At 50.8% G+C, this 24656-nt stretch overlaps 1 protein-coding gene across 20 annotated transcripts in view; it reads right to left on the bottom strand.

The window, feature by feature from the left end:
- Nucleotides 1–674: 674 nt before the first annotated feature.
- Map4k4 (mitogen-activated protein kinase kinase kinase kinase 4) overlaps nucleotides 675–24656 on the bottom strand; it is a gene marked incomplete at its 5' end in the record, with an annotated part of 136702 nt that continues 112720 nt past the window's right edge. For 4 of the 20 annotated variants that reach the window (XM_013522767.1, XM_013522773.1, XM_013522772.1 and 1 more), the window contains 17 exon segments: nucleotides 675–2167; nucleotides 2344–2483; nucleotides 3147–3306; nucleotides 3764–3937; nucleotides 5907–6007; nucleotides 8969–9103; nucleotides 13369–13512; nucleotides 14237–14407; nucleotides 14713–14830; nucleotides 16699–16890; nucleotides 17807–17930; nucleotides 18267–18442; nucleotides 19880–19888; nucleotides 20842–20939; nucleotides 21373–21524; nucleotides 22505–22611; nucleotides 23571–23804. In XM_013522767.1, the coding sequence (XP_013378221.1) occupies nucleotides 2084–2167; nucleotides 2344–2483; nucleotides 3147–3306; nucleotides 3764–3937; nucleotides 5907–6007; nucleotides 8969–9103; nucleotides 13369–13512; nucleotides 14237–14407; nucleotides 14713–14830; nucleotides 16699–16890; nucleotides 17807–17930; nucleotides 18267–18442; nucleotides 19880–19888; nucleotides 20842–20939; nucleotides 21373–21524; nucleotides 22505–22611; nucleotides 23571–23804 (2319 nt within the window). 20 annotated transcript variants of the gene reach the window in all.

The following is a 24656-nucleotide window of genomic DNA, read 5'->3' as shown; positions in this document are numbered from 1 at the left end:
TCACAACGGTGAGTGAGGAACCTCAGTGGGCCTGCGCCCCAGCTGTCACAGGTCACTGCGGATCCCAGGACAGGACTGCGGAGGACAGCACACCAGGAGGACGCTAGCTGGGTGTGGCCAGGTGGGACTTGAGCAGACCCCTCCCACAGGCCCCAGAGGGAAATAGGCTCTAAGACAGCAACTCCTGCAGAATCCACAATCCCCAGTGACTGCAGACTCTCAAGCTGCAGCCCGTGGCCAGGGAAAACATGATGCCACACCCCCGTGACTTCCCGGGTCCTGGTGTCCATCCTTGGGTTTCTTCAGACGTCTGCCCACCTCTGACGGTGCTCTAGGGCCAGGGCAGGGGTGGCCCTGAGCTGCTCCCCTCCCCATGATGCACTGCTCGCCGCGCTGCCCAGGAGGCGAGCGCTGCCTTGGGCATGGACGGTGAGCACAAGCCTGGCTCGCAGACAGTGGTGGCGTTCCCAGGGGAAGAGACGGAGCCCTCACCTCAGCGAAGGAAGCTGCCACAGAGGAAGAAGAGCAGGCGGGGAAGTGCGGCGCGGCTTCCCACACCGACCCCACTCGGGACAGCAGAGGACGAGGGGCAGAGCTGGTGCCCTGGGTGACATCCTCCCCAGGCCCGTGGTGTCCCCGGAGGGGTGGAGGGACAGCACAAAACCGGAAGCCAGTTATTACTCAAGACATTTATTACAAATGTCACGAACATATTCATAAAGTAAAATTAGTTTAAAAAAACAGAGCAAGTGAGAAAACAAGAAAAGCTAGGGCTTCGATATTACACCTAACACAGAAAGATGCCATCTGTATGAATAAGTACAATTAACTACATTCTTAAAATAGTTTTAGTGCATTGCATTTTTAGAAAAGGGACACACCCTCACCCCAAGAAAAGGTTCCTGCAACACTGAACAGCTGTGTGACTATCTGAACGGGGCCACCTGTCTGCTGCTGACCTCCAATTGACAAAACTAGAGAGCACTGCAGGCGACAGCTGCCCGCCAACTGCTGCAGGGAACCGGGCACTGACTCCCGGCTTCCCGCGCGGAGGCGGCGCACAGGCTGCTTCCCCTCTGGGGCCGCGTCTCCTGCGCCTGCGGGACTGTGACAAAGTAACAGCCAGACTTCAGCCCAATAGTTTTGGTATTAAGATTAAATTAAACATTAATGTTTTCTTCCAAAAACATAAACTCAATCACCTCTCAATGCATTAAAAACAATGAGGTAGGCAAAAAAAAAAAAAGGTTGAATTTTTTTTTTTTTCTGCAAGTGCAGACTGTGGTAAAACTGTTGTTGCACTTCTAGGTTTAAACAAAAATTAAACCTTTAACTGAGGCAGTGCTAATACTGTCACACAACAAAGTTCTGGCCATTATACAAAATGTACACGTTTTCTTTATCCTTTTTTTTCTTTTTTTAGAACCACCTGCACATGAGTTAGGCAAAACTTGGTACACAGAAAAATGACTGAGTTCTCGGCCAGGACCACCCCCATATCCAAAGAAACAAAACGGGAACCTTAACCCACCCACCCACAGACCCATCCACAAAAAGTTATCCTAGTAACGGTCTTTCACATTTTATAAATATTAACTTCTTAAACCTGCACCTTCGTCTTTGTCCACATATTGTCACATTACAAAAAGAAATGTCAATTAAATACATTGTTAATGTTACTATATTAAATCTGCTCTCTGCTCCAGCAAACTGCTCCTCACACCACCGCTTTTCACCTCCTTGTGCCCACTGCCCACAAAGCCGATGGCGCAACTGTCCCGAACCTGCGACACCCACAGGACAGAGCCTCCAAGAGACGGGAATTCCGGAGCCGCGGAGAGGCTCACCCGACTTCTAGCACCGGTGGGAGAGCTGGGGAGCACCAGCGGCAACGCAGCCTGGGCTTACTTTTGAGTACAGAGAAAAAGAGACCAGGGATAAACTGGCAAAGGGGGTGGCGATCGCACGAGGCCTGCGCACAGCTGTCCCGGTGGCACCAAGCGGCTCTGAGCTCCAGTTGCAAGGAATTCCAAGTTCTCAGGTTTGCGAAGACTGGAGTCGGCAGCGCCCGGATGGCGCTGCTTCACCAACTCAGGAGAGACGTCCTGCCCAGGGTCATGAAGTACACCTGACTGCTGCCACCAGAACGCACCGAGGCGAAGAACACCTGGGGGGCGGACAGGGCGGGGTGAGCGGGTGCCCTCCCAGGCCCTCGTCGCTACCCACGCCCGGAAAGTCCTTCCCATCCACCGGAACTGTGGGAAGACTGTCACCACGCCCCACGGGAAGAAACCAGTGCCAAAAGGCAGCCGCAACTCGAGAGAAGCCCCGGGGGACACGTACCTTGTCATTGCGCTCACACAGGAACTTGAGTCTTTGCGCCCTCTTGTGCATAAACACACCATCCAGGTGACCGGTTTCCACGGACCGGATCTCGATGGCCTTCTCACCCCAGCCCATGGTCTGATTGGATCGGATGTACGCTTTCAGGAAGAGAAGACACAGGAGTGTTAAAGATACGGAGGAGCCGTGGACAGATGCCACTTGTGATGTGCACAGCTCGCCAAAGGCCTGGTGCTCGAGGCCTTGTGCTAAGGAGCTCCGACTGTGGGGCCCTAGCGTGGGAAGCAGGTGGCTGAGCTGACCACGAACGGACCACTTCCCCGAGGCATTCGCTTCTCCTCAGAGACGACCGCAGGGCAGATCTAGTGCCCATCTGCATTGGTCCAGCAGAACAGCAGGGGGAGAATGACGACCAGACCGGCAGCCAGGAGACCTCAAACATCAGCCCCGCTCCTGAACACAAACCAGGAGACGGCCCAGGTGCTCCCTGCTGTGACCACTGCTCTCAACCCTGACCGCGCCTCTTCCTTCTCTTGTCCTCTAAGTCCTTAAAAACATCAGCCCGGTTTTCAATGGTTTTCAGGGGTAAATGAAGGACTGTGATAGCTGTTCCAAAAAGCATACAGCAGTCACTTGCACTGCATTCTGAAACAGATGGTGCCTTCCAGTGTCTGCAGTCTAACCTTCCATGTCTCCAGCTCACCAGTTTGCTAAGCAGCCTGAAGAGGGTTTGAACCCACAAACCAGGAGGAGGAGAGAACGGCCAAGCCCCACCCCATCTGCCTCCTCCCAGGGCGACGCACCCACAGACGTCGGCATCTCTCCCCATTGCAGGACCACGTCCTTGGTGATCCTGCCGTACGTGTTCACATACACCCCCTCATCCTCGTAGCACACCAGCAGCTCCATGCCGTCCGTGTTGGGGAGGATGATGATCGCGTGGGGCTTGATGCTGCACTGGATCTGGGGAGGAGGACAGAGCACAGGAGGACGGTTTGTGGCTCACAGAGCCACAAGAGCTCAGTGAGAGGGTATGAGGATGCCCAGTCCCTATGCCTGGTGACGCACATGGCTAACCTGACATCCTGGAGTCCGTACGGTACCCATTTCATAAGCCACACACTGCAGTGACTCCCACTTCCCGGGTCCCGGGAACACAGGGCAAGTGGGACCCCGGCCTGCCCCAGGGGTGCTCTGCCTACAGCAGCTGCTGCCACCCCATCCCCACGTTAGTCAAGCGAGTGCTAAGGCTCTGGCGCGAGATGCAGCCAGCATGGGTCTCTGGGCAGGGAGCTGCCGGAAATGAGACATCACCCACATACTCACCCCTCCCCAAGGGGAAGCGAGCGAGTCCTGCTCGTGTTAGTTCACTAAGCAGAGCAGAGGAGAAGGGAAAACAAAGTGAAGCCAGTCAACCAACCATAGAGTGTGGGCTCTTTCTTACGTGTGTTGGTAGATAAATGTCGTACACGGATCCCGAGTCCACGTCCACAGCGTGGAAGCCCGCACAGGATCCGTAGATCACTTTCAGCCGCTGGCCCTCCTCGACAGTGAGGTCCACCAGCAAGGGCTTGTGCACCAGCTCTCCAAATGACTGTGGAGAGTGAGACAGGTGAGAGGAAGCAGAACTCTCCACATCCGGGGCCCCAGACGAGCCGGCGACCCACGGAAGGCAAAGTCCTCTTCACAGCGTGTCTTTACTGTGCTGGGCCCACAATCAGCACCTGGCAGACATCTCTGCTAGGTGACTCTGAAACCCCTCCTACCCAGCCCAGGAATTCCACACTGTACCTACTGTCCTGCCGTGTCTCGCTCAGGGGCACAGGTGAAGTACAACTAGGCCCTGCGGCCCACCACACAGCATGCAGTGGCGGAGGACAAAGCCCAAGAGTCACACACTGAGAATCCGGCCAGTGTTGTCACCCTCGTCACCATGGGAGCCAGGAGGACCCACTTCTGGCGACAGGCTTCAGTGTGGCAGACAAGGCTGCGGCACTGTACAGCTGCAGTCCCTCACTCCTCCCGGGGTGGGTGACAATGAAGCTGCACTAATTTCAATGCGACCGCATTTGCACAGCACCTGGGCCACAAAGGACATCCAGGCCCAACTGCAGGAGATGGTCTGCTTTGGTAGCAATTATCTCTCGTCAGTAACACTAGGGTTTATTTATTTGAATATTCTAGCATCTTTATCCTGCTTCACTGGGGAGTTGAGTAATAAACAGTCCAAAAATGTAAATTTTCCAAGCAATGGAAACTTACCTTTCCAGTACAATGTATCAGAAGTATTTTAATTAGAATCATTTGGCATGAAAAATTCTTACTTGTCACCCTACAGTAAAATGGGCCCTGTCTAATAATGTCAGAGCGGTATCTGTTTTAACTAAGACTTTCACAAAACTGTAGTCAGCACAAACTCAACTTATAGAAGAATTTTGTTGCTGCTGTTTGAGACAGTCTCGCTATGTAGTTCAGACTGGTCTCAAACTCACTGTACAGCCAGAATGACCTCGAACTCATAGTGATCCTCCAGCCTCAGGCTCCTACAAGTGCAGCCATTACAGGCGTATACCCAGGTATAACAGAATTATTAAAACTACATGGAGGTAATGACAGCTAATTTTATAGTCTTTGTTTTTTAAAGAGCAACTTTATTTAAATACAGTATGCTATTAAGCATACTAAAAAGTTTTTTTATCCACAACTCTTAGAAACCTAACCACCAGAGGCAGGCTGTGTCCACAGACACAGAAGTATAACGATGGACGTGGTCCCAACCTCAAAGCAAAGCCTGCATTTATTTACTTTCCTAAAGCCGTGACTGCCAAATGGCAAAGCCACCTCATTTCAAACATTAGTTTCTATGCTGCATCTGTAGATTTTAATTCACATAAAAATAGGACCAAATGATATGTATTTTAACTTCATATTTCCATTTAATGTAAATACACTTTGCTTGTATTATTAACAATCTCCATAATTTTAAAATCAGTACTCTACTGAATAGATGCCCTTCAGAACTGCCTATTTTTGGATACTTTCTGTTACAAAAAGCACATCTACAAGGATACGTATAGATCTTTATACACACCCTTTTGGATGAAGGTCTGCTTTAAATATTTTTTATTTTTAAAATTTTTTGTGGTACTAGGCATTGAACCCGGGACCTCTGCACTAAACTACATCCCCAGTCCTGTTTTTTCTTTTGAGACAGGGTTTCACTAAGTCAGTAAGTTGCCTAGGTTGGGCTTGAACTTGAGATCCTCTTGCCTCAGCCTGGATTACAGGTGTGCTCCACCAGGACTGGCTGAAGGTGTGCTTTGTAGTACAGAGTGGAAATGCTACTTTGCTTTCCTGTGGCCACATCAGCGTGCCGATCTTCTCAGAGCTTGGAAAACTGCTAAGCTGACTGTGTTACATCGGAACAGCCTCTCGCGGGACACAGCTATGTGCCATGTTAACGCACAGTTTCAGACCCTCAGTGCTCAGCCCTCAGACTCCTCCCACTGACTCCTGCCCCGCGTGGCTACTGTACTCTTCAATGCACGCGTGTGTGTTGTTACCTTAAAGGCCATGAATTTGTGATATGGCTTAGGGGCCCACGCATACACTTCCACAGAACTCTTCAAAGCAATCACCAGGAACTTGATTCTTTCATACTTCACTGCAAAAAAAAGAAAAAAAAAGGAATAAATAAAAAAGGCAAGGATGTACATACCAGCTTCAACATGGAACTTTAAATTCCTTTAGCTGTCATCTTCACACTTTACACATATCCCTTTTATCGACTCATCGAAACCAGCAGGGGAAAACAAAATGCAGAGATCAAACCACACACATCTGTGCTTCGATGCTTCATGGGGTTTAATTCTAAAACTTGGGGCACCGTCCATGAACACATACAGTGCCCCTTCTCTGAGGTCCCAAGGAGTATTTTTATCATCCAGGTCAGCGCCAGGGGCCCTGCCCTGAACCCTCGAGGGCTTGGTCTCACTTCACAAGGATTCACTGGTGATGAGGGTCCAACGTGCAACAAAAGGGCGAGAACTCGGCAGCTTCCTCCACACCCTGCCAGGGCACACACAAACCAAGGGGCAAAGGAGGCCAGGTCCAATGCTCCTAAGCCCTTATCTGTCCACAGACGACAGGACCTGTGCCCAAGTCATGCAGCGCTCCTGACCATTCCCTGACCTACGCTGGCCCCGAGCTCCAGGAAGCTCGCTGACGTTCTGCACCAGGGAACAGCTTTTCAACTAGGCGAGGAGTCTCCCCCATTTCAAGGCTGTTTGGGTTCCCTCACATTCGGGAAAGTGCCAAGTCCCCGACCATGAGCAGCTCTGGGCTCTGCAGACACGCTGCTTGACATCAAGCTACCACTGCGCTCTTTGTGCACGAGAGGACTTGGTAACTTGATGGCTCCGTCCAGCTCCACGCAGCGTCCCTGTTCTCAGAAACTGCTGACACTGAGACACAGGACCACGAGAGGCTGTCCAACTACGTTTCTCAGCGTTGTCTGAAACAGTGGCAAAGGGCTCTGTCTGCCGTGAGTGCTAATGACAGCTACGAGACACACGTGGCTGTCCGGCACGTGGAATGTACCAGGGCCACCGAGGAACTGACTTAATTTTGACTGATGTAAACAGACTTTACTCCCCTGCTCTTGGTGACACTATAAAGATATCGAATGGATGGTCTTCTGCATACTTTTCTCAAGAAAACACTGACGTCTCATTCTGCGAGAGCAGCTGCTTGAAGAGCCTGCCATGCTCTGAGAAGAAGCCTGGTGCAAGGTCACCCTCCAGGCCACGGTGCACCCTGCACGACACCCGCTCGTGCAGGGCCGATGCGCACTGACGAGCGGCAGTCAGTGTATAACCCCCAGCTGGACTGACGAGGTAGCGCTGGCGTGGGAGGCCCACCTAAGGGTTGTCGCCGGCAGCACAAGAGGCGAACTGGAGAAGAAGAGAGGCTGCTGGGAGCCGAGAAGCTGTTGGGAGCTGTTGGTTCTCTTGGAGGATCTTGTTGTGCCGGCTTTCCTGATGAACTCAGATGTTCTCGTCGTCCAAGGCGCTCAGGACCTTACTGCCACTGAGAACAACTTCCACTCACTTTTGGGGAGTTCTGGTCCTCACTTTGAGCATCACTTCCTGGCTCCAGAGGGGAAGACGGTGCACTGCTCAACCTCTTGGAGAAGCTTGAGTTGGCTTTCCTGATGGGAACTCAGCTTTCCTCATCATCAGAGGAGCTTGGGACCTCACTGCTGCTGAGGACGGCTGTGGTTACAGGGGAGCTCTGCTTCTAACTTTGAGATCCACTTCCTGGCTCCAGTGCAGATCCCTCAGCCTGTTAGCACAGATCCTTCCTCTCACTGGCAGACTTTCTAGCTTCTACCACTGACCTTTGGGCCTTCCCAGAGCAGATCCGTGAAACAGGCCTGCATGAGATAGTGTCATGGGCTCTAGGCTGCCAGTTGGACTCATTGAGGGCGATGTCATGAGCTCTAGGTCTTCAGCTGGCCTCATGCAGGACATTATCATGGGATCCAGGCCCTCGTCTAGATTCTTTGGTCTTAGCGTGTGGACAGATTGCCTGCACTCTTTTGTGTATCATTCTTTGGGTGACTATTATAAATAATCTTATAAAATGTGTGTCCCGTATTATATTGTTCCCCTTGCAAAAACCCCAAACCACAACAGCCGAGCTGCTCTCAAATGCTCGCTATGTTTGGCCTGAGATGATTTCAGTTATAGTTCAACAAACAGAAGCATTTCCCATGAGCACAACACAAAAAATCCAAATCTCAAAGTTATTCTGAAGAAACAGTGCTACATTCCAGTTCTCACTCAGCATCATCTCAAATACTGCGCTGCCTCCTATAATCACTACTAACCACGGAGCTGGGGTTTGTAACAGATTACATGAACAAAAAGGTAATGTGAAGGATTATACCCATGACCACAGGGAAACTGCCTGGAGTACGCCCTTTCACCAGCAAACATGGAAAAAACCAAAACACGCAAACAGGAAGCACCATTCAGTAACAGCAACTGGTGTCAGGAACACAGAGCCCTTCCTGGCCCAAACCATCACCATTCCCATAAAGCTTTTAATTTTGCTGCACTGTTACTTCCCCTTTAGTTCTACCATCAGTATCAATATCTTTACTATCTTCCATCGATGACCAGAATGGACTGGGGTTCATTCCTGCGCCGTTTCCTTAACAAGGATCACCACATGCACACTGAGGGGATGCCACCAAGCTGCTTGCCAGGCTCCCCAGCCAGCCAGCCAGGTACCCAGCACACAGCACGGTCACCCAATTACGAGCCACAGGTTGAGGTGCTGCGGGCCACACTCCCAAGCAGAGCCCAGTGGTGGCCACTCAGGACCTCATCCTGTACACAGTTCGAGCTGGAGTGGAAGGAGGACCCTAGTCAGCTGCTGTTCACCAGCAAAGCTTCCTTAACGGGTCACTCTGAAGCGAACCCTATGGAGGGTGCGAAGGAGGAATCATGATGAGAAGATGCTAGAAACAGGAGACCCAGAGGGGCCCCACCTCTCAGAAACACATTATGACAAGCGTCGAAGTTGTAAACTGAACCCTTCCGACTTCCCCACAACTCACCCACTTTATAGTGGACACATCCTTCCAAATCGCCCACAGTTGTCCAGCCTTGCTTTTTTTCAACTTCTGGATCATTGTGAAGTATTTTATTTCTTAACCAGGACAAATAGTAGACACGTAATTTATCCTTTTTACCTAGCAAAACAAATATCAATATTTTATGCAGGTACTTAAAAATAGGCATCATCATTAATAATGGTAACCAAAACAAACGTCAATAAACAGTAACTATCATTTCCCCTATGTAAACTTTTTTTTTCTTCCGGTACCAGGAATCGAACTCACAACCTTGCGCTTGCCAGGCAGGCGCTTTTTGCCACTGAGCTAAATCCCTAGCTCCCCCTACGTAAATTATTTTGTATCCATGTTTTCTTACAAACTCAATTTGTTTTCTTACAAACTCAATTTAAGCTCTTCAGATGAATCTTTGAAATACCTACAGAATTACCAGTGGGTATAGACATGGTTAGCAGGAAAAGCTTACAAGGTGTAGAAGGCCTTGCACTTGTGTGTACATGGATCACGTCAATGAGCCACACAATAGCGCTGTGACACTGTGGAACTGGAGACGTCCCTCTGAATTCTTGGGGTCTTCACCGTGGCGACTTCCTATGCATTAGGAACTGTGGGACTGGCGTGGCTGGCAACCCCTCCCTGGCTCCAGGATGGGACTTGCTCACCAGAAACCCTAAGCCAGAACTGCTAGTGGGGATTTTCAGCCCTATTTCCACCCTCCAGGGAGGGAGAGTAGCTGAAGCTGAAGTCCATCCCCCCCGGCCAGTAACCCTGTCAATCACTCTACACAATGAAGGCTTCCTAAAAGCCACAGAGACTCTTTGGACAAACTTCCAGACGGCAGAGCAAGCAGAGGTGAGGCTACACATCCTTCTCCTACACTGCATGCGCGCATCCTTCATCTGCATTCTTTGTGACGTCCTTTACAATTAAGCTGCAAACACAGTCCTGAGTTCTGTGAGCTACTCTAGCTAATTATTCGAACCCAAGGAAGGGAGTCGTGTGCAGCCCAATCTGTGACCTGGTGGTCAGAATTGCCCAAGGACTAGACTGCTGCGGGGGCGGGGGGGTGCAGAGCGGCATGCTTGTGGGACTAGCAGCCAGGCAGTGTCAGAAGTGACCTGACTTACAGGGCACTCGGCTGGTGTCTACACTGCAGAATTAACTGCTTGCTCGGGGCTGAGGACAAATCTCCACACCTTTACAGTCAAAAGTCTTCTGCGTTGATTGCTACTGGGTGAAAATATAGGAGAAACTAAGTGTTTTTCTTCCCCTATATTTGTTCAAATAACCTTCTGTCCAATAACAAAACCAAAAGAGGTTGTAAGACACTTTCACGCACATGCTTCCCCTGACTGTCAACTGTACAGCAGCTGTGATCTCGCCTTAGACAGGTAAGTGCAAGGGTTAAAGCAGTCCCCAACCACAGGGACTTGAATCTGGGAGGAGGCAAGTCGCAAATTAAACAGGTGTAAGGATTCACATCTATACTATGTAACCAAGTCCTATAAATCAAATCAAAAGAGAAATAAATCAACAGACAAACTAGGAGAACACTAGAATGGGTACTGCACAAAATGCGTTTATCTCACAGCTACACGAAGAGGGCCAACAATATCAAATGCATATTAAAACTATAAACAGATACAATCATACAACCATAAGTGTCTAGAATTTTAAAACAAAAAATCAAAGGAAAGGAAAGTGTAGAGCAACTAAAACTTTATAAACTAGTGTTGAACTATTTTAAAAGTTTGGCATTATCGGTTAAAGCCAGTATATGCACACCCTACATATAATCCTGTAATACATACATACACACATATATATATATACACACACACACACACACATATACACACACTAACAAAAATGCTCACAATGGCCTTGCCCCAGGAAACCACACAGATGTTTCTATCAACAGCAGGATGAGTAAGGCAACATGGCATAGTCACAAAGAGGAACCAGCTATGCTATAAGCAACAAAAACCTGGTACTGAGCAAAAGCAGCCACACAACCCCACCAAGAGAGTAAAGAGAAAAAGACACGATCACATCAAGGTGTTAAAAACTCTCAGGAAAACAGAACTGCCTCGGCGTGGTCTACCTCACACTTACAGCTAACATCACAATGCTGAGGAACTGGACGCTTTCTGCCCTAGATTTCACAACCCTTATTAAACACCACACTGGGTGTCCAAGCCAACGCTGTTGAGATGAGAGGAGGAGATTCAATGTGTAAGGACTGGTAAGGAATAAATAACTCTTTGCTCACAGAAGACACAACTGTCTAGTAGAAAATACCAAAGGATGAGCAACAGAAAAAGAAAACAAAACAAAAGCGAAAAAAAAAAAAAAACCACCTCTTAAAACTAATAAGCAATTATAGCGAGGTTAGGAGGAGACAAGCCTGTTACCCAAGAGTCAACTGCTGTACTACAAACCAGCCACAAATAACTGGAATTTGAAATTTAAAACACATCATTTATACTAACACTACAAAAAGAAGTAGGCATAAATCAAACACAATAGGCCTTTTCAATATCTAGTCAGGGAAAACTACAAAACTCTAATGAAAGCTATCAAAGAACAACCAAAGAAATGGAGAGGTATCCCATGTTCATGGATGGGAAGATCCCACATTGCCAAGTCGGCAGTTCTTCTCAACTTGATGTGTACATTCACCACAACCCCAATCAAAACCATAGCAAGCTATTTTGTGTATATCAATAAACTACTTACACAGAGGCAAAAGACCTAACATAGTCAACATGATACTGAAAAACTTGGCAATTCCTGAGTTCAAAGATTCACTACACATCCACAGTAATCGAGGCAGCATGGTTATCAGCAAGAGGACAGACAAGGTGATCAGTAGAAGAAAACAACCCAGAAACAGAGCCGCACAAAGGCATCAAGCAACCTCTGACAACGGGGCAAAGGCGATTCCATGGAGAAGGCACAGCTTTTTTAAAAAAGTAAATGCTGGGGCTGAGGATTTAGCTCAGCGGCACAGCACCTGCCTGGCAAGCATGAGGTCATGAGTCTGATTCCTGGTGCTGGAAAAAAACCAAAACCAAAACCCAAAAAAGAGTAAATGCTGCCATAACTAGATATCCAAATGCAAATTAAAATGAATTAATACACTGACTTTGATTCTTCTATAAAAATCAATTAAAATGGATCACAGACGTAAATGTGAAATGTAAAGTCAGCAAACTTCTGAAAGTAGGAGACAACCTAGGTGATCTTGGACTGGGCAATGTTTTTAGGTAAAGCAAAAAATGCACAATTCATGGAAGGAAAAAATTGTCCTAGAACATCTGGTTCCTCAAAAGACACTGTTAGAGAAAATGAACAGATAAACCACAGAAAGGGAAAAACTTTGCAAAACATGAATCTGATAAAAGATTTCTGTCTGAAATACACACAGAACTCTTACAACTCAACAACAGGAAGAAAAACACCAAGGCACACAATGTAGTGAGATCTGAGAGGTACCACACCCAGGAAGAGGCCAGTGAGTGTGAAAGGTGCTCAAGAGCACCTACAGTCAGGGACCTGGACACTCCAAAGATGATGAGAGATCGCTGCACTAAGCCGTCAGGAAGCTGAAACCCACAACACTGCTGATGGGGACGTGGAGACAGAAACGAGTGATGCGGCTGCTTCGGAAGACACAGAAGTCTCCAGGTGTGCTCTGAGGTGACAGCAAACACCCGAGGTGAAGCTCATGTCCACGTGTGAAGCTCCACACCAAGCTTTATAGACCAGCTTGATTCCAACTGCCAGAGCTTGGAAGTAACGAAGGTTTTCGGTAAGTGAAGGGATACACCATGGTGCATCCGTGTATACAACACTACTCAGCAATAAAAGGAAAAAGAACTAAGTCACAAAAAGACAAGGAGGAACCTGAAAGGTGTACTGCCAAGGGGAAGAAGCCAGCCTACAGGGCCACAGACTGCAAGGCACCATGATTCAGTCATGTGACCTTCTGGAAAAGGAAAACCATGGAGACAGCAGGTCAGCTGCTGCCAGGGCCTCAGCAAGAAAGATGAGCAGTGATTTCTAAGGCACTGGAACCAGCCTGAGCAATCAGTAACGGCTGGTCTGTCTCTACACATTTGCCAAACCCCATGCAAGGTATCACACAGTGTGAACCCCACCACAAACAATCCACTTTGGCTTACAATGAGCTGCTACTAACAACTAACCATGTCCCACCCTATACAAGACCTCACTGATACGGGGACTCGGTGCACGCCCCAGCTATGTGGCCGTACAGGGATCTCATTTGGCCAGCTCGTCCAAGACCAGTTAGCTGTGTTTGGCGTGCAAAACCACCGAGCCGTTAGCTGGGTCACAGCCTTCCTAACAGCACTCACCAGATATCGTCACCAAGACGTTCAAGCCCTCGAGCACGTCCATCTGCTGGAAGCGCCTCCTGTTGATCAGAGGGTACACCTTCCCCTGGCCACTTCTGTCCAGCAGCATCAGGCCACTCTCCGTGCCCACCAGCAGGTTCACCCCTGCATTGAGGATACAGAGAGGCCACATTTAGGTCCTGCGGGCAGGGTGGTCACCTGAGAAGAGGGCAGCGCCCTCCTTGCCCAGAGGGAAAGTACGTGAGAGGAGTCAGAGCTAGGAGCGCCCACACCAGCCACACGGTGACGGTGACACCGCTCCTTAGACAGGAGAAAGGGAAGGAAAGGAATGCGGGCCTCTCTGATGGCCTTTACACCCCCCATTTCCAGTTCTTCCTTAGATTCCTCTCGAGTGCATCAAGCCCACCATCTCCCCGCATACAAGGGTGGGAGAGACTCTCGGGTTGCACCCCGCCCACGGCAGGCAGGCCTATTTGAGGGGGTCTGGAGGAAAGGATAAAGATGAGCAGCAGAAAGGCCCATTTTGGAGCTTGGGGAGGCAGGAGCTGCCCGGACAGCAGCTCTCCTTCCGCTGCCCCTCGGGTCCCGGGTGAAGAGGTCATGCAGACTCAGCAGAAGCAGCTCCAAGGCCCCTGCAGCGGTGGCCGGGGCAGCTGCCTTTAACCATCTGTGGATGTCAGGCCGAAGTCACCGGAAGCACGGACACAGGCAGCCAGAGACCCTTCAGTCCAGCATCACCCTGCTGGAATGCCTGGGAAAGCACCACGCAGCCTTGGAAGTCACAAAACCCACCAGCACTCGAAGCAGCACCTCTTCAGAAGATCTGCCCCTCTTTGGAATAAAACAAGCAGAGCAGCAGGACACCTACCCCACAAGGCAGCGCACAGGATCTCGGAGTTAAACCTCTTCTTGTATTTACGAATCTCAGGGGTGTCACTCTGTGGCCTAGTGTTGGTAGGGTTCACATTGACCACTGAGCCTTTCCGGGTAGGATCCTGCCTTATGGCTTCTGGTCTCATTCCATCACAGGAAAATCCCACTGCAACACAGGATATGGGAGGTTATCCTCCGTGTGCATGCCCGCACGCACACACACCTGCACACCTGCCTCCCCACAACAGCACGACACTCGAGGAAATGTTCACATGCCGTAACTGACACCGTCGAGGACAAGACACTGTGTAAGAAACGTGCGTGGAGAAAGGAGACCCACTATGCAGCTCACTTCCCAGAAGGCACTGGGAGCGGGCCGGGCCTGGGATGGCGCGGTGCCATGCTGAGCCGGGAACAGTGCAAAGCGACCCAGCCCTGGTGGTGGCTCTTTCCTGTCACTGCTGTACTTACCCACAGAAGTCACTGTTGTCCCGCTAGATGGAGAAATCTGTAGTAATCTGGGGTCTATAAAAGGTGTAAAGGAGGAGGAAGATTTGTGTTTCTGGAGTGTGCTACTAGCGGACTGAGTCTGCAATGTAAATTTCAATTTCATTAATACAAGAGCATTTCAAAAGTGAACATTCAAAAAACATCCCAATCCATAGCTGCGCTGCACTACTTCCCCATCCAAACCCTGTCCTTCCTGCGGGGTCCCCAGCAACTCTGCAGGGCACCCCCAAGAGGGCACAGAGCACCCCAGCAGGCCACAGCCCCGCTGCCCCACAAGCCACACCTCTTCCAGAGATGCACGTCTAGGACAGTGACCTGCAAGCCGCCAAGAGCATCTGCCCTTCAGGATTCTAGTTGCTTATTAATTAAATAACCCACTGTGAACTCCTAAAGGACGTATGGAATGCTGTGGTCGCAGCTCACTCATTCCCGAATATACTTCCCCTCCCAAAGCCCAGGGACTACGTTGGAACAGTGGCAAATCTTCATTTTACTTATTTAATGAGCCTCTTGCTAGAAAGCTATGGAGGCTCTGGCTACCGTTTTAAGAACATGACACCACACACCCACAGCAAACAGGAGGTCAGTAGTGAAAGGTGCAAATTACAGCACAAGGCAGATCCCTTGATCTTTTAAGAGAGCTGGTGCTTTCATTAATAATATAACTTAAAAAAATAAAGAAAGTGAAACGAATTGTTAAGTGGAAATGTAATGATGATTAAAAACAAAACAAACAAAAATAAATTTGCCGGTTTAGTGAGTTAAGGGTTATAGTAAAATACAGTAAGATGAAGCAAAGTGCAGGTCCAAGTATAAGGCGGAATGCTCAGAGTAGGAGGGTACACAGCATCTCGGGAGGAAGAACAGCAGGCCTGACTGAGTGCCTGTCCCAGCCTGCTTCACCCTGCCAAGGGCACTCGGAGCCCCGCCGCCCGCTCCCCAGCCCCGCCGAGCACTCCGCGGCGGGCCCCCTTCCCTGCACTCGAGGCCTCGGCCAGCTCGGGAAGCAGCTGGCCTGCGCCTGCTGCTCAGGTGGGGAGGCTTTCCTGATTCTAACGAGGGAACCACAGTGGGAGTGGCTGCCAACTCAGCTCGGTGCTTTCCTTAGGACTGGCTGAAGCTAGAGGTCAGCCCGACCACCCCTGACTTTTGGCTACATGGCAGGGACCAAATCTCCTGGGAGGCCCAGCCCTAGTTCCATCAAGGGCAGGGTGCTCCAGAGGGCAGGACCCTGGGCACCACCCAGCTCGCACCCAGCCTGCAGAACAGCCACGCCACCAACACAGCACTTCCCACGCAAAACCTGAAATTCTGAGCACGCTCACTCAGTTCCTGCCTAACATTCCTGCTCTCCTGAATTTCCCCCAAGGCACTCAGCTCCTTCTCAAACAGAGCGACTATGAATTTTAAGGAAAGAAATTCTTTCAAAAAGGTTGGTGAAAATAAGAGTAAACAACAAGAACTACTCCCTAGGAAAAAAACAAAGAAACAAAGAAACACAAAAAAACAATCTAAGCCTAGTTTGAAGGAAACTCCTATAGAGGACCTTGTGTAGGTAAAGGTCAAGCCCACTTAACAAAATTTTCCTATCCTGTATTTACTGGATAAAAAGAATGAAAAGGGGGTAGATTCCACATGACTATAAGAATTTCATGCCAAATACATAATGAATCTGATAAGACAGCAATCACTGTATTTAGATTTTTTAAAAATCGAATAAAAAAGCCATGCAACTACCCTCACCTAGAGAAGGAACGCAGGGACTGGTAGGTTTTGGGGACATGGCTCTAGGGTTAGGGGGTTTGTCTGTGGGTCTGCAACGTGTTACTGGGGCGGGGTGGGGGAAGCAGCAGGCGGGCGGCTGGGCGCTGCAGTCTCCTGTGCAACTAGCTCCTAGGCGGTGCTTCTCTAGCCTAGGAAAGCAGCCAGCTGTGGTGCGAGACATACCTCGTTAGCAGTGAGCTTGTCCTGGGGTGTCTGTGGGGACATGGTGGGTGTCGGCTGGCTGGAGGATGGGGAGGAGGAGGTGGAGGAAGTGGAGGAGGAATGGCTTTGCTGTAAGAGATCTGGCAAGAGGTGAATGCGACCGGCAAAGCCATTGCTCTCATGATGGCTGGCGCGCTTTTGGTCAACTGTACTCTGTAGAAAAAACAGGCACACTGGTCTCGCTCAAGCGCTGCTGACATCGCCTACGCCCCTAACATTACTGCTGGTTTACGGTGTTGTGAGACTTCCAACTCTGCTCACGGACCAAGGAGAAACCAAGGAATTGGCCTGCATGCTAACACTGCCCAGCCAAATGCTCAGACTGTGCTAACAGAATTCAGACTCAGCTGGGGGCTGCACAACTGAGGCCAGCAGAGGCTCACGGTTCCCTCCAGGGTGCCAGCTCACCACGCCACTGCCCCTCTCTGCCTTCAGCCCTAGAAAGGAGCCAGGAACTCCTGTGAATCCCGATCCTGTCCTGTCCGGCCCTTCCTACTTCCCATCCTGCGGGGGGTGGTGGTGGAGGAGCTGGAGCGGGTCCTAGCTCCAGCAGGACCTCATGGCTCACTTGGATGGAGTCTAAGCTAAGGGGGGATGGGCAGCTGTAAACACTGATCCGAACTGATCTGGTGAGACATGCTGAAGCCTTCAGGAAGGGCAGCCAGCGCGTGGGGCACAGGAGAGACCCGTGGCCTGTGCCCCGGGAGACCCATCCTGCCTTGTGGCCACTGTCACACCCCTCGGGCATAGAGAATCAGGCTTCTGGGCGAAGCCTGCCCTCAGGGCGCCCTGGCTTCTCTACCACTCAGACACAGACTGTGAGACTCGGCGTGGTGCTGAGATGAGGGCTGCTGCGGGCATGCAGGGAGCAGCGATGTGGGTGGACACTGCCAGCTACCCTGGCGGCATGCAGCGCGCACCTGCTTCCCTGCCCTGGCCACGCTCCCCTCGGGCTGTTACCATGAGAACAGATGACGATGGAGAAACAGCGTGAGTGAGTGGATGAGCAGGCGGGTTAATGACTACAGGAGCAGCGCAGCCTCTGCCGACACACTAGACACACAGGTACCTGGCGCACGATCAGCGTGCCCTCCTTGGAGGGCGTCATGGCCGGCTCACTTTCCACGTCGTCGTGAACGATCATGGTCTTCACGGACTCTGTCTCGCCGTTGCTCAGATTCAGAGATGACCTGCTGGGGTGAGACTCGGGATGAAGCGCCCCGCCGGGGGGCGAAGGACAGGCTGTTCAGTGAAGAGGAGCTGCGCCCCCGGGGGTAAAGTAAGGGTCTAGCTCTGCCCCTCCTACAGGGAATTCCCTTGCACTGGTTTGTTTTTGAGCAGAACAATGAGAATACTTCCTGTTTAGTTAAGGTGGCTACACGGAACTGGAATCTCCCCTTGTCTATCGTGCTGGGGCGCACGGCCATGTGCACCCACGGACACCAGCGCTGCCCGCGGCCGAGTCCGGGAAGACCACACCGCACAGGGACAGGGGCCCGCGCTCCCCCCTCCAGGACGCAGGGACTGACGCTGCTCTGGCGTCCTCCAGCCCCGAGGAGGGCTCCTCCGCCCCGTCCTGCTCCGCGTCCTCGTCCTCCTCGTCTGTGGTGCCCGACTCCTCGCTGGAGGACGAGTAGTCCGTCACTTTGTGGGGCGGCCGCACATCCTCCACTGCGCGGAGCTCTTTGGCCAGTGCGGTCAGATCCTACAGCCAGGTCGGAGAAGAGTCAGGCGGGGGCGGCGGGCCGCCTCGAGCGGCGGGCTCCTGCACTCAGCTAACGCGCCTGCTTTCTCACGCTGCTTAGTGCCTGCCAGTTTCGCGTGAAGCTGCGCTTTCCCAGGTAGTCAAATAAGCAAGAGACAGATTTTTAAAAAGACCCCCCACCAAAAACCCCAAAGATGATGTGGGCAACTCAAACCTCGCCGTGACACAGCAATCTGCTTTTAAGCTTGACAGCTTGTTTTGTTTTTGTTTCCAAATATAAGGTAAAAATTCTACATCCAAAACTATGTAAGCTAGGTGTGCTGGCACAGGCCTGTAATCCCTGTTCTAGGAGGCCGAGGCAGGACGATCACTGAGAGTTTGAGGCCAACCTAGGCTACACAGTGAGTTCAAGACTACAGCAGACTACAGAGTGAAACCCTGTAGGAAAAAAAACCAAAACAAGAAGCAAAAACAAAACACCACCTAGACAGACAGCTAAGCTTTGATGTAAAGATATTGGCATGTACGATAAAAATTTCTTTAACAGGAACTACAGTACCTGGGAAACAAGCTCCCAGTTAAAATAGGTTCGACCGAAAATTTTTAAGTTTTCTTCCACCTTTTATTGACAATTCCAGGCCTATGGAAACGGAGAGTGAGGCCCACAGCTCCCGACCACCAAACCAGGAGGGCGAGGGCAGCCTGCCGTGGGCAGGCAGGTAGGTGGGCTTCACTGCTGCCCCGCCCCAGTCTCGGCCAGTGAGGATGTGAACAGGAAGGAAAACCGTCCCTGCTAACACAGACTCCACAGGGCTTCTCTGCCCGTCATGCCTCCTTACTGAAAAACTTGGGTTCCTATCAGTTTACTGAGCGTAACGTAAGACTGGAGCTGGGGGGGTCACTGAGAGTTCCAGGCTAGCCTGGGCTACATGGAGACTTCAAGGGCAGCCTGAACTACACTGCAAGACCCTGTCTCAAACAAACAAACAAAAAGAATAATTGTTATTTACATTCTGTGTTTTCATACAAACCCTAATTTCACCTTTCGACTTGGGAATTTTATTTAAAAGTAGTGATTTTTTTAGAAAAGCTAGGTAGCCTTTTCTCTTTTATTTTTAGCAGTTCCAACAGCTTTTTTCTCTGTTGCACTGATATGTTTATTGTCAGTGTTTGCGGCTCTGGTAACAGGGATCAAGTGTAAGGTCACAGGTCTTTCTAAATACTTAACATTTACAGCTGTAGCTTTCTAAACAATTGTTTGAAAAAGCTACACTTAATAATAACGAAGACAATAAATGCAGCATATTTTATGCACACAGGAAGTAAAGTCACAGAAGTTTCAGGTTTTTCAATCTGAGGTGAGGTGGGAGGGCGAGCAGTGCTGCTGCCGCTGGGCGCAGCTTTGAGGCCCACTCTGGGGGCGGGGGAGGGGCTTACCACTTCACTCTTGAGGGCGGCAGCGGTTCGGGCATCCCGGAACGCACAGACAGAGGGAGCAAGGCAGAGGAAGCCAAGGGGGAGAAGTGCAGAAGTCAGTTCAAGCAGGAAATCGAAGCACAAACAGCTTTAAACTCCCCCAACCGATGCAGTCAAGCGGCCAGTCAGGCAGCAGAGAGAGAAAGCAAGTACGAGGAGCAGCCAGCTGTCCCCCAAGGGCCCACAGGCAAAACTGTCGCAGGGGAGTTTTAAACACAGTAAGCGCACATTTGGTCTTTGCTGGGTATGGTGCTGCAGGCCTTAAAACCCAGCTCTCTGGGAGGCCGAGGCAGGAGAATTGCAAGCCTGAATCTAGTCTAAGCAACTCAGTCAGATCCTGTCTCAAGCTAGAAACTTTTAAAAAGGACTGGGGATATAGTTCAGCGTGGAGGGCCTGGGTCACTCCTTACTACCACTTGAAGAAAAAAATTCCTAAAAGCCAGTTTGGTAAATGCCGAACTCTTCAGAAGTAAGTTAACGCACTTTTAAAATACGTTAGCATCAAGCAAAGCGATAAAAAGGCTTTTCCTTCTTTTGTGGTTTCATTTCCTCGTAAGGAAATTTCATCAAGTAAAAACTACTCCTCTGTGTTTCTCTGTAAAGCGCCTGAACACCAAGTGCATGGTTATAATGCTAGGAAAGAGGTTTCCGTCCCCGGAGGACTTTTTGTAGGAAAAAAGATGCGGACAGGAGAAGAGACAGGCGCGTCGGGGGCAGGGCGACCCCTACGCTCCCCTCGTCAAGGAGGCACCAGCAGCAAGAGCTAAGGTCCCGCTACCCTCTTCCCTGTTTGCCTCCCTGGGGCTCAAACCCAGGGCATCGTGGCAAGTGCTCTACCGCTGAGCTCAGGCCCCAGCCCTCCCACCACAGCTTTCATCGAGAGGTCTCCCTCACACCGGAAGACAGATGTGTGCAGTGCTTACAGCAGGCTTGAGGGGGCGGAACACTTCTTTCTTATCCTCAGGCTTTTTGGCTGCATTTTCGAGACGCTGGGATGGGGAGCCTTCTGACTTAGATGACGCTGTTAAAGCAAGGGAGACACGGAGAGTGGACACATCAACACAGTGTGTGCACGCAGCTGTCCCGGCGGGGCCGCCCTGCCCCTCCCCCGGCTGCACCCACGCAGGTCTGGCCCCGGGCAGAGGCGGGCACAGCGCACTGCGCCACACCCTCCATAAGCAGCACTGGCGACAGCACAGGCGCTGCAAGCCATCCCGGGGAAAAGCAAGTTCCGGTCCTAGCTCAGACCCTTCACGGAGGACCTCAGGCAAGTCCGTTAACCACGCTCCCTTGCTAGACACTACAGAACTTTCTCCACTGAGCCCCTTCTGCTTACAACTCCGGTGTCACTGGCAATCTGACTAGAGCACCGCTGCGGGACACGCGGCCCTCTTCAGGGAAGACCACACAGCCAGCGCGGCCTGTGCACGGAGGAGCCACGGAGGGCCGCTTACATCTCACTCGGAAGCGCTCTCCGGAGCCGCTCTGGGACCCGGGGTGGGAGCCGGGCTGGGACCCGGAGTTGCTGGACCCCGAGGAGCTGCCACTGCCCGGCCTGGGCACCAGCTTCTCCACTCTCTCCCACAGGAGCCTGGGCTCAATGCTGCTGTTAGGAAAGAAGAACAGTTACCGCTGGGTCCCCAGATGCGGGGCCCAACGCAGGGAGGAGACAGCAACCCACGAACAGCACCGAATCCAAGCCCGGGTACGGTGACGCTGTCCATGGGTTTCCATCTCAGGCACCCTCACAAACCCTAACATCCTGCCGTCAGCACACCGAAGTCCTCCTCCAGTAAGTGACAAAACTCGACCGTTCCACATGGACACCAGCCACTGCTGGCACGCTACAAACTCAGCTCTTACTGCTACGTGAACAGCTCCACTGGTGCAGCAATCACACGCAGCACCGTCCCCCCCGCCGCCCCCCGCTCCCAAGCGCTCTCCTGTGAGCTGCGTGGGGCGTGTCCAGGAAGCACAGGACTCGAGGGCAGGCCGAGGGCTCACAGCAGAGACGCCACAGGAGTGCAGCGCAGCCAGCCGAGCAGAGCCAGCTCAAGAGGCTCGGTAATGATCGAGTTACAAAACACGACACGCCAGGAACTGCAGCCACTAGCCACACATGCATGGGGATCACGTGTCGTCATTTCACTGTGATTAGATTAAGGTTCAAACTTGAAAAGCCTCACAGGCCTAACAGCTCCCGCATCGGACAGAGCTGCTCCACAACCTGAAAAGGCACTACCTGGTTGACTTCCTAGCTCCCCACAGGATCTCAGGACTTGGTCTATGATTCTACACTACAAGGCCCCACAGCTTCCCCTAGGACGGGAAGCTCCGTCAGAGCACGAGCCTCACCTCTCCGCCTGCTGTTACGCCAGGTAGGTTTTGCTTCCCAGTTACTACAGTAGATACCTTTTACTATAGGTCAACCTGACACTCACAGGACTGGGTTTTAACGGCTCTAAAGAAACAGGCTAGTCTCTTTGCGCTGGGGCTTCAGTGTTTGCGAGCACACGCATGAAAGCGGACCACCACGGACTATTGGGACAGCACGGGACCCTGCTGCTGCCCTTCCCGCCTCCTTACCTGGTGGAGTTTCTCTGTCCCGCTTGGCTATTTTGCTGCCCACTGCCCTGCAGCGGGGAATCTCGACGGGACAGGACAGGGGAACGAGATGTTGTTCTCACAGGAACCTTTAAGTAGAAAATACAGCGATTACATTATTGCAAACTTTCACAGAGCAAAGATTCCCCGACACATATTTTTAAAAGAGGCCTGGCTATCCTCCCTGGCCCCCCTCCCAGGTCCCCCAGTGGTACAGCACGGAGAAAAAAGCAGCCCACAGCAGCCCAGGCCGGACATACGGCCTTCCTATGCCCGGGACACACCACGACGTGTGCACTGAGGCCGGCGCAGGGGCCAGGTGAGGCACTTTGCTGAGGTAATGTGAGAGGCAGGAAAATAAGCTCAAAGAAACCACAGTGATCTACAAATGGGCTGCAGGAAGCAAAGACTGGGGGGAAGCAAGACAATATTTGGAGGAGGCAAATTCCAAGTGCAGGAAAAAAACACAAGAAAATATGCCCTTTGTATAATTTTACTGTTAAGTAATTAACAAAAACCCTTCAATTGAAAAGGGAGAAGCAACATTTCTTTGAGATTTTCCTTGTAAGATCTTTCCTGAAAATTGGCTTTGATTAATGTGTAAAATAATAACTTCTGTATAAATGTATGAATTATGACTCCACTTGCTGTTGAAGCTTTTTTTTTTGGTCTTTCTGAGAAGGGTCTCACTATAGAGTTTGGGCTGGCCTCAAACTCACAATGACCCTCCTGCATCAGCCTCCCCAGCGCTGGGATTACAGGCGTGCGGCACCACGCCCGGCTTAAAAGCATATTCTTTGTAACTTTCTTCTCTTAAACCATTTCGCTACTCTATGTTTTAAGCACAGCATTAACAAGATAAAAAGCTAATTGGCCACCGGCTGCTTAGAGCTGCCTAACCGGAACTTCCTCCCCACCATAAAAAGTTCCTCTGAAACTCCACTGCCCCCTTCAACTCCAGTGAAAGCTCCAGCCCATAATCCCCTCAAGTCCCCTTTAGAAACGACAACAAGGAAGAGGCAGCGCGGCCTGTCTGCCTGCTCCTTACCCGTGGAGGCGCCTCGTCACTGTCTGATCTAGCCCAAGCCTTGGGGGTGGGCTCGGGCGCCTCCGACTTAGGGTCGGGGCTCTGACTGAGCGCCTCACTGCGGGAAGGTGGACATGGGTCCTGAGAACGAAGATGGTGGTGTGCGAATTTGGGAGGAGAAGGATCGCTGAAGGAATGGGATCGCGAGACAGGGGAAACATTGTTCTTGAGAGATGCCAGGTGGGACCACTGTACCTTACGAGAGAACAAAACACAAACGTTCAATGCAGTCTGCAGAAAATATCAAATCCCAAGCAAGAAGGGACAGGCGTAATGCAAACCGAGGGCAGTGCAGCAAGGGGCAGACGGCAGAGGTGGCCGAGGGGACACAGGAAGGAGAAGGAACACATGCACACGGATGAGGAAACTGCCCATGTCCAACAACATTACAGGGGGCAGTATGTGTGGGGCCTGGGAGACCCTAACGGGAGATAGTGAGCCGCACGCGTCCACATCAAGCAGAGACGGGAGACAGAGAAAGGCGGGAGGGTCATGAGACTGAGACAAAGCACCCGCCAACCTCACAGGATCGGAAACTGGGAGTGTGAGGTTCCCCACCAAGAAACAGCCACCCAGCCAGTGAGCAAACACAAAGTCCCCGGCTTCAACACACTGTGACAGCGCCACTTAACAGCCAGGGTTTCCAATACATTGAAGATTTTTCTCTTTTCTTCCAACGCTTAAAACATTCATAACCTAGTTATTGTTCAGAACCTTCATTACTTGTTTTGAAAAAAGGAATTACTATTCCTTTAAAATATTCAGTAGCATGAGATTTGTGAAAAGACTGCTGTTACATGACCAGACTGACTCACTGACAATTCAACAAATATGACAATTACTTGTCAGCTGAGTTTATCGGGTTGCTTATAAACTGGGAAAACAATCTCTGAAATAATCTGAAATGTTTTCATTTAACTACACTTTATTGATTTAAAATACTCATTCAACACTGAAACTTACATAATTCTAGCTATGTACCTATTATGTTGATGTATTCAATAAAAACATGAAATACCAAATCACGATGTATTTTAATGTGAGACA

This window comes from Chinchilla lanigera, unplaced genomic scaffold (genome assembly GCF_000276665.1).
Source record: "Chinchilla lanigera isolate Chin_1 unplaced genomic scaffold, ChiLan1.0 scaffold00069, whole genome shotgun sequence".
In the NCBI taxonomy this organism is placed as follows: Eukaryota; Metazoa; Chordata; class Mammalia; order Rodentia; family Chinchillidae; genus Chinchilla; species Chinchilla lanigera.
The sequence above is the reverse complement of the archived record's forward strand: the minus strand, read 5'-3'. Positions and strand labels throughout refer to the sequence as shown.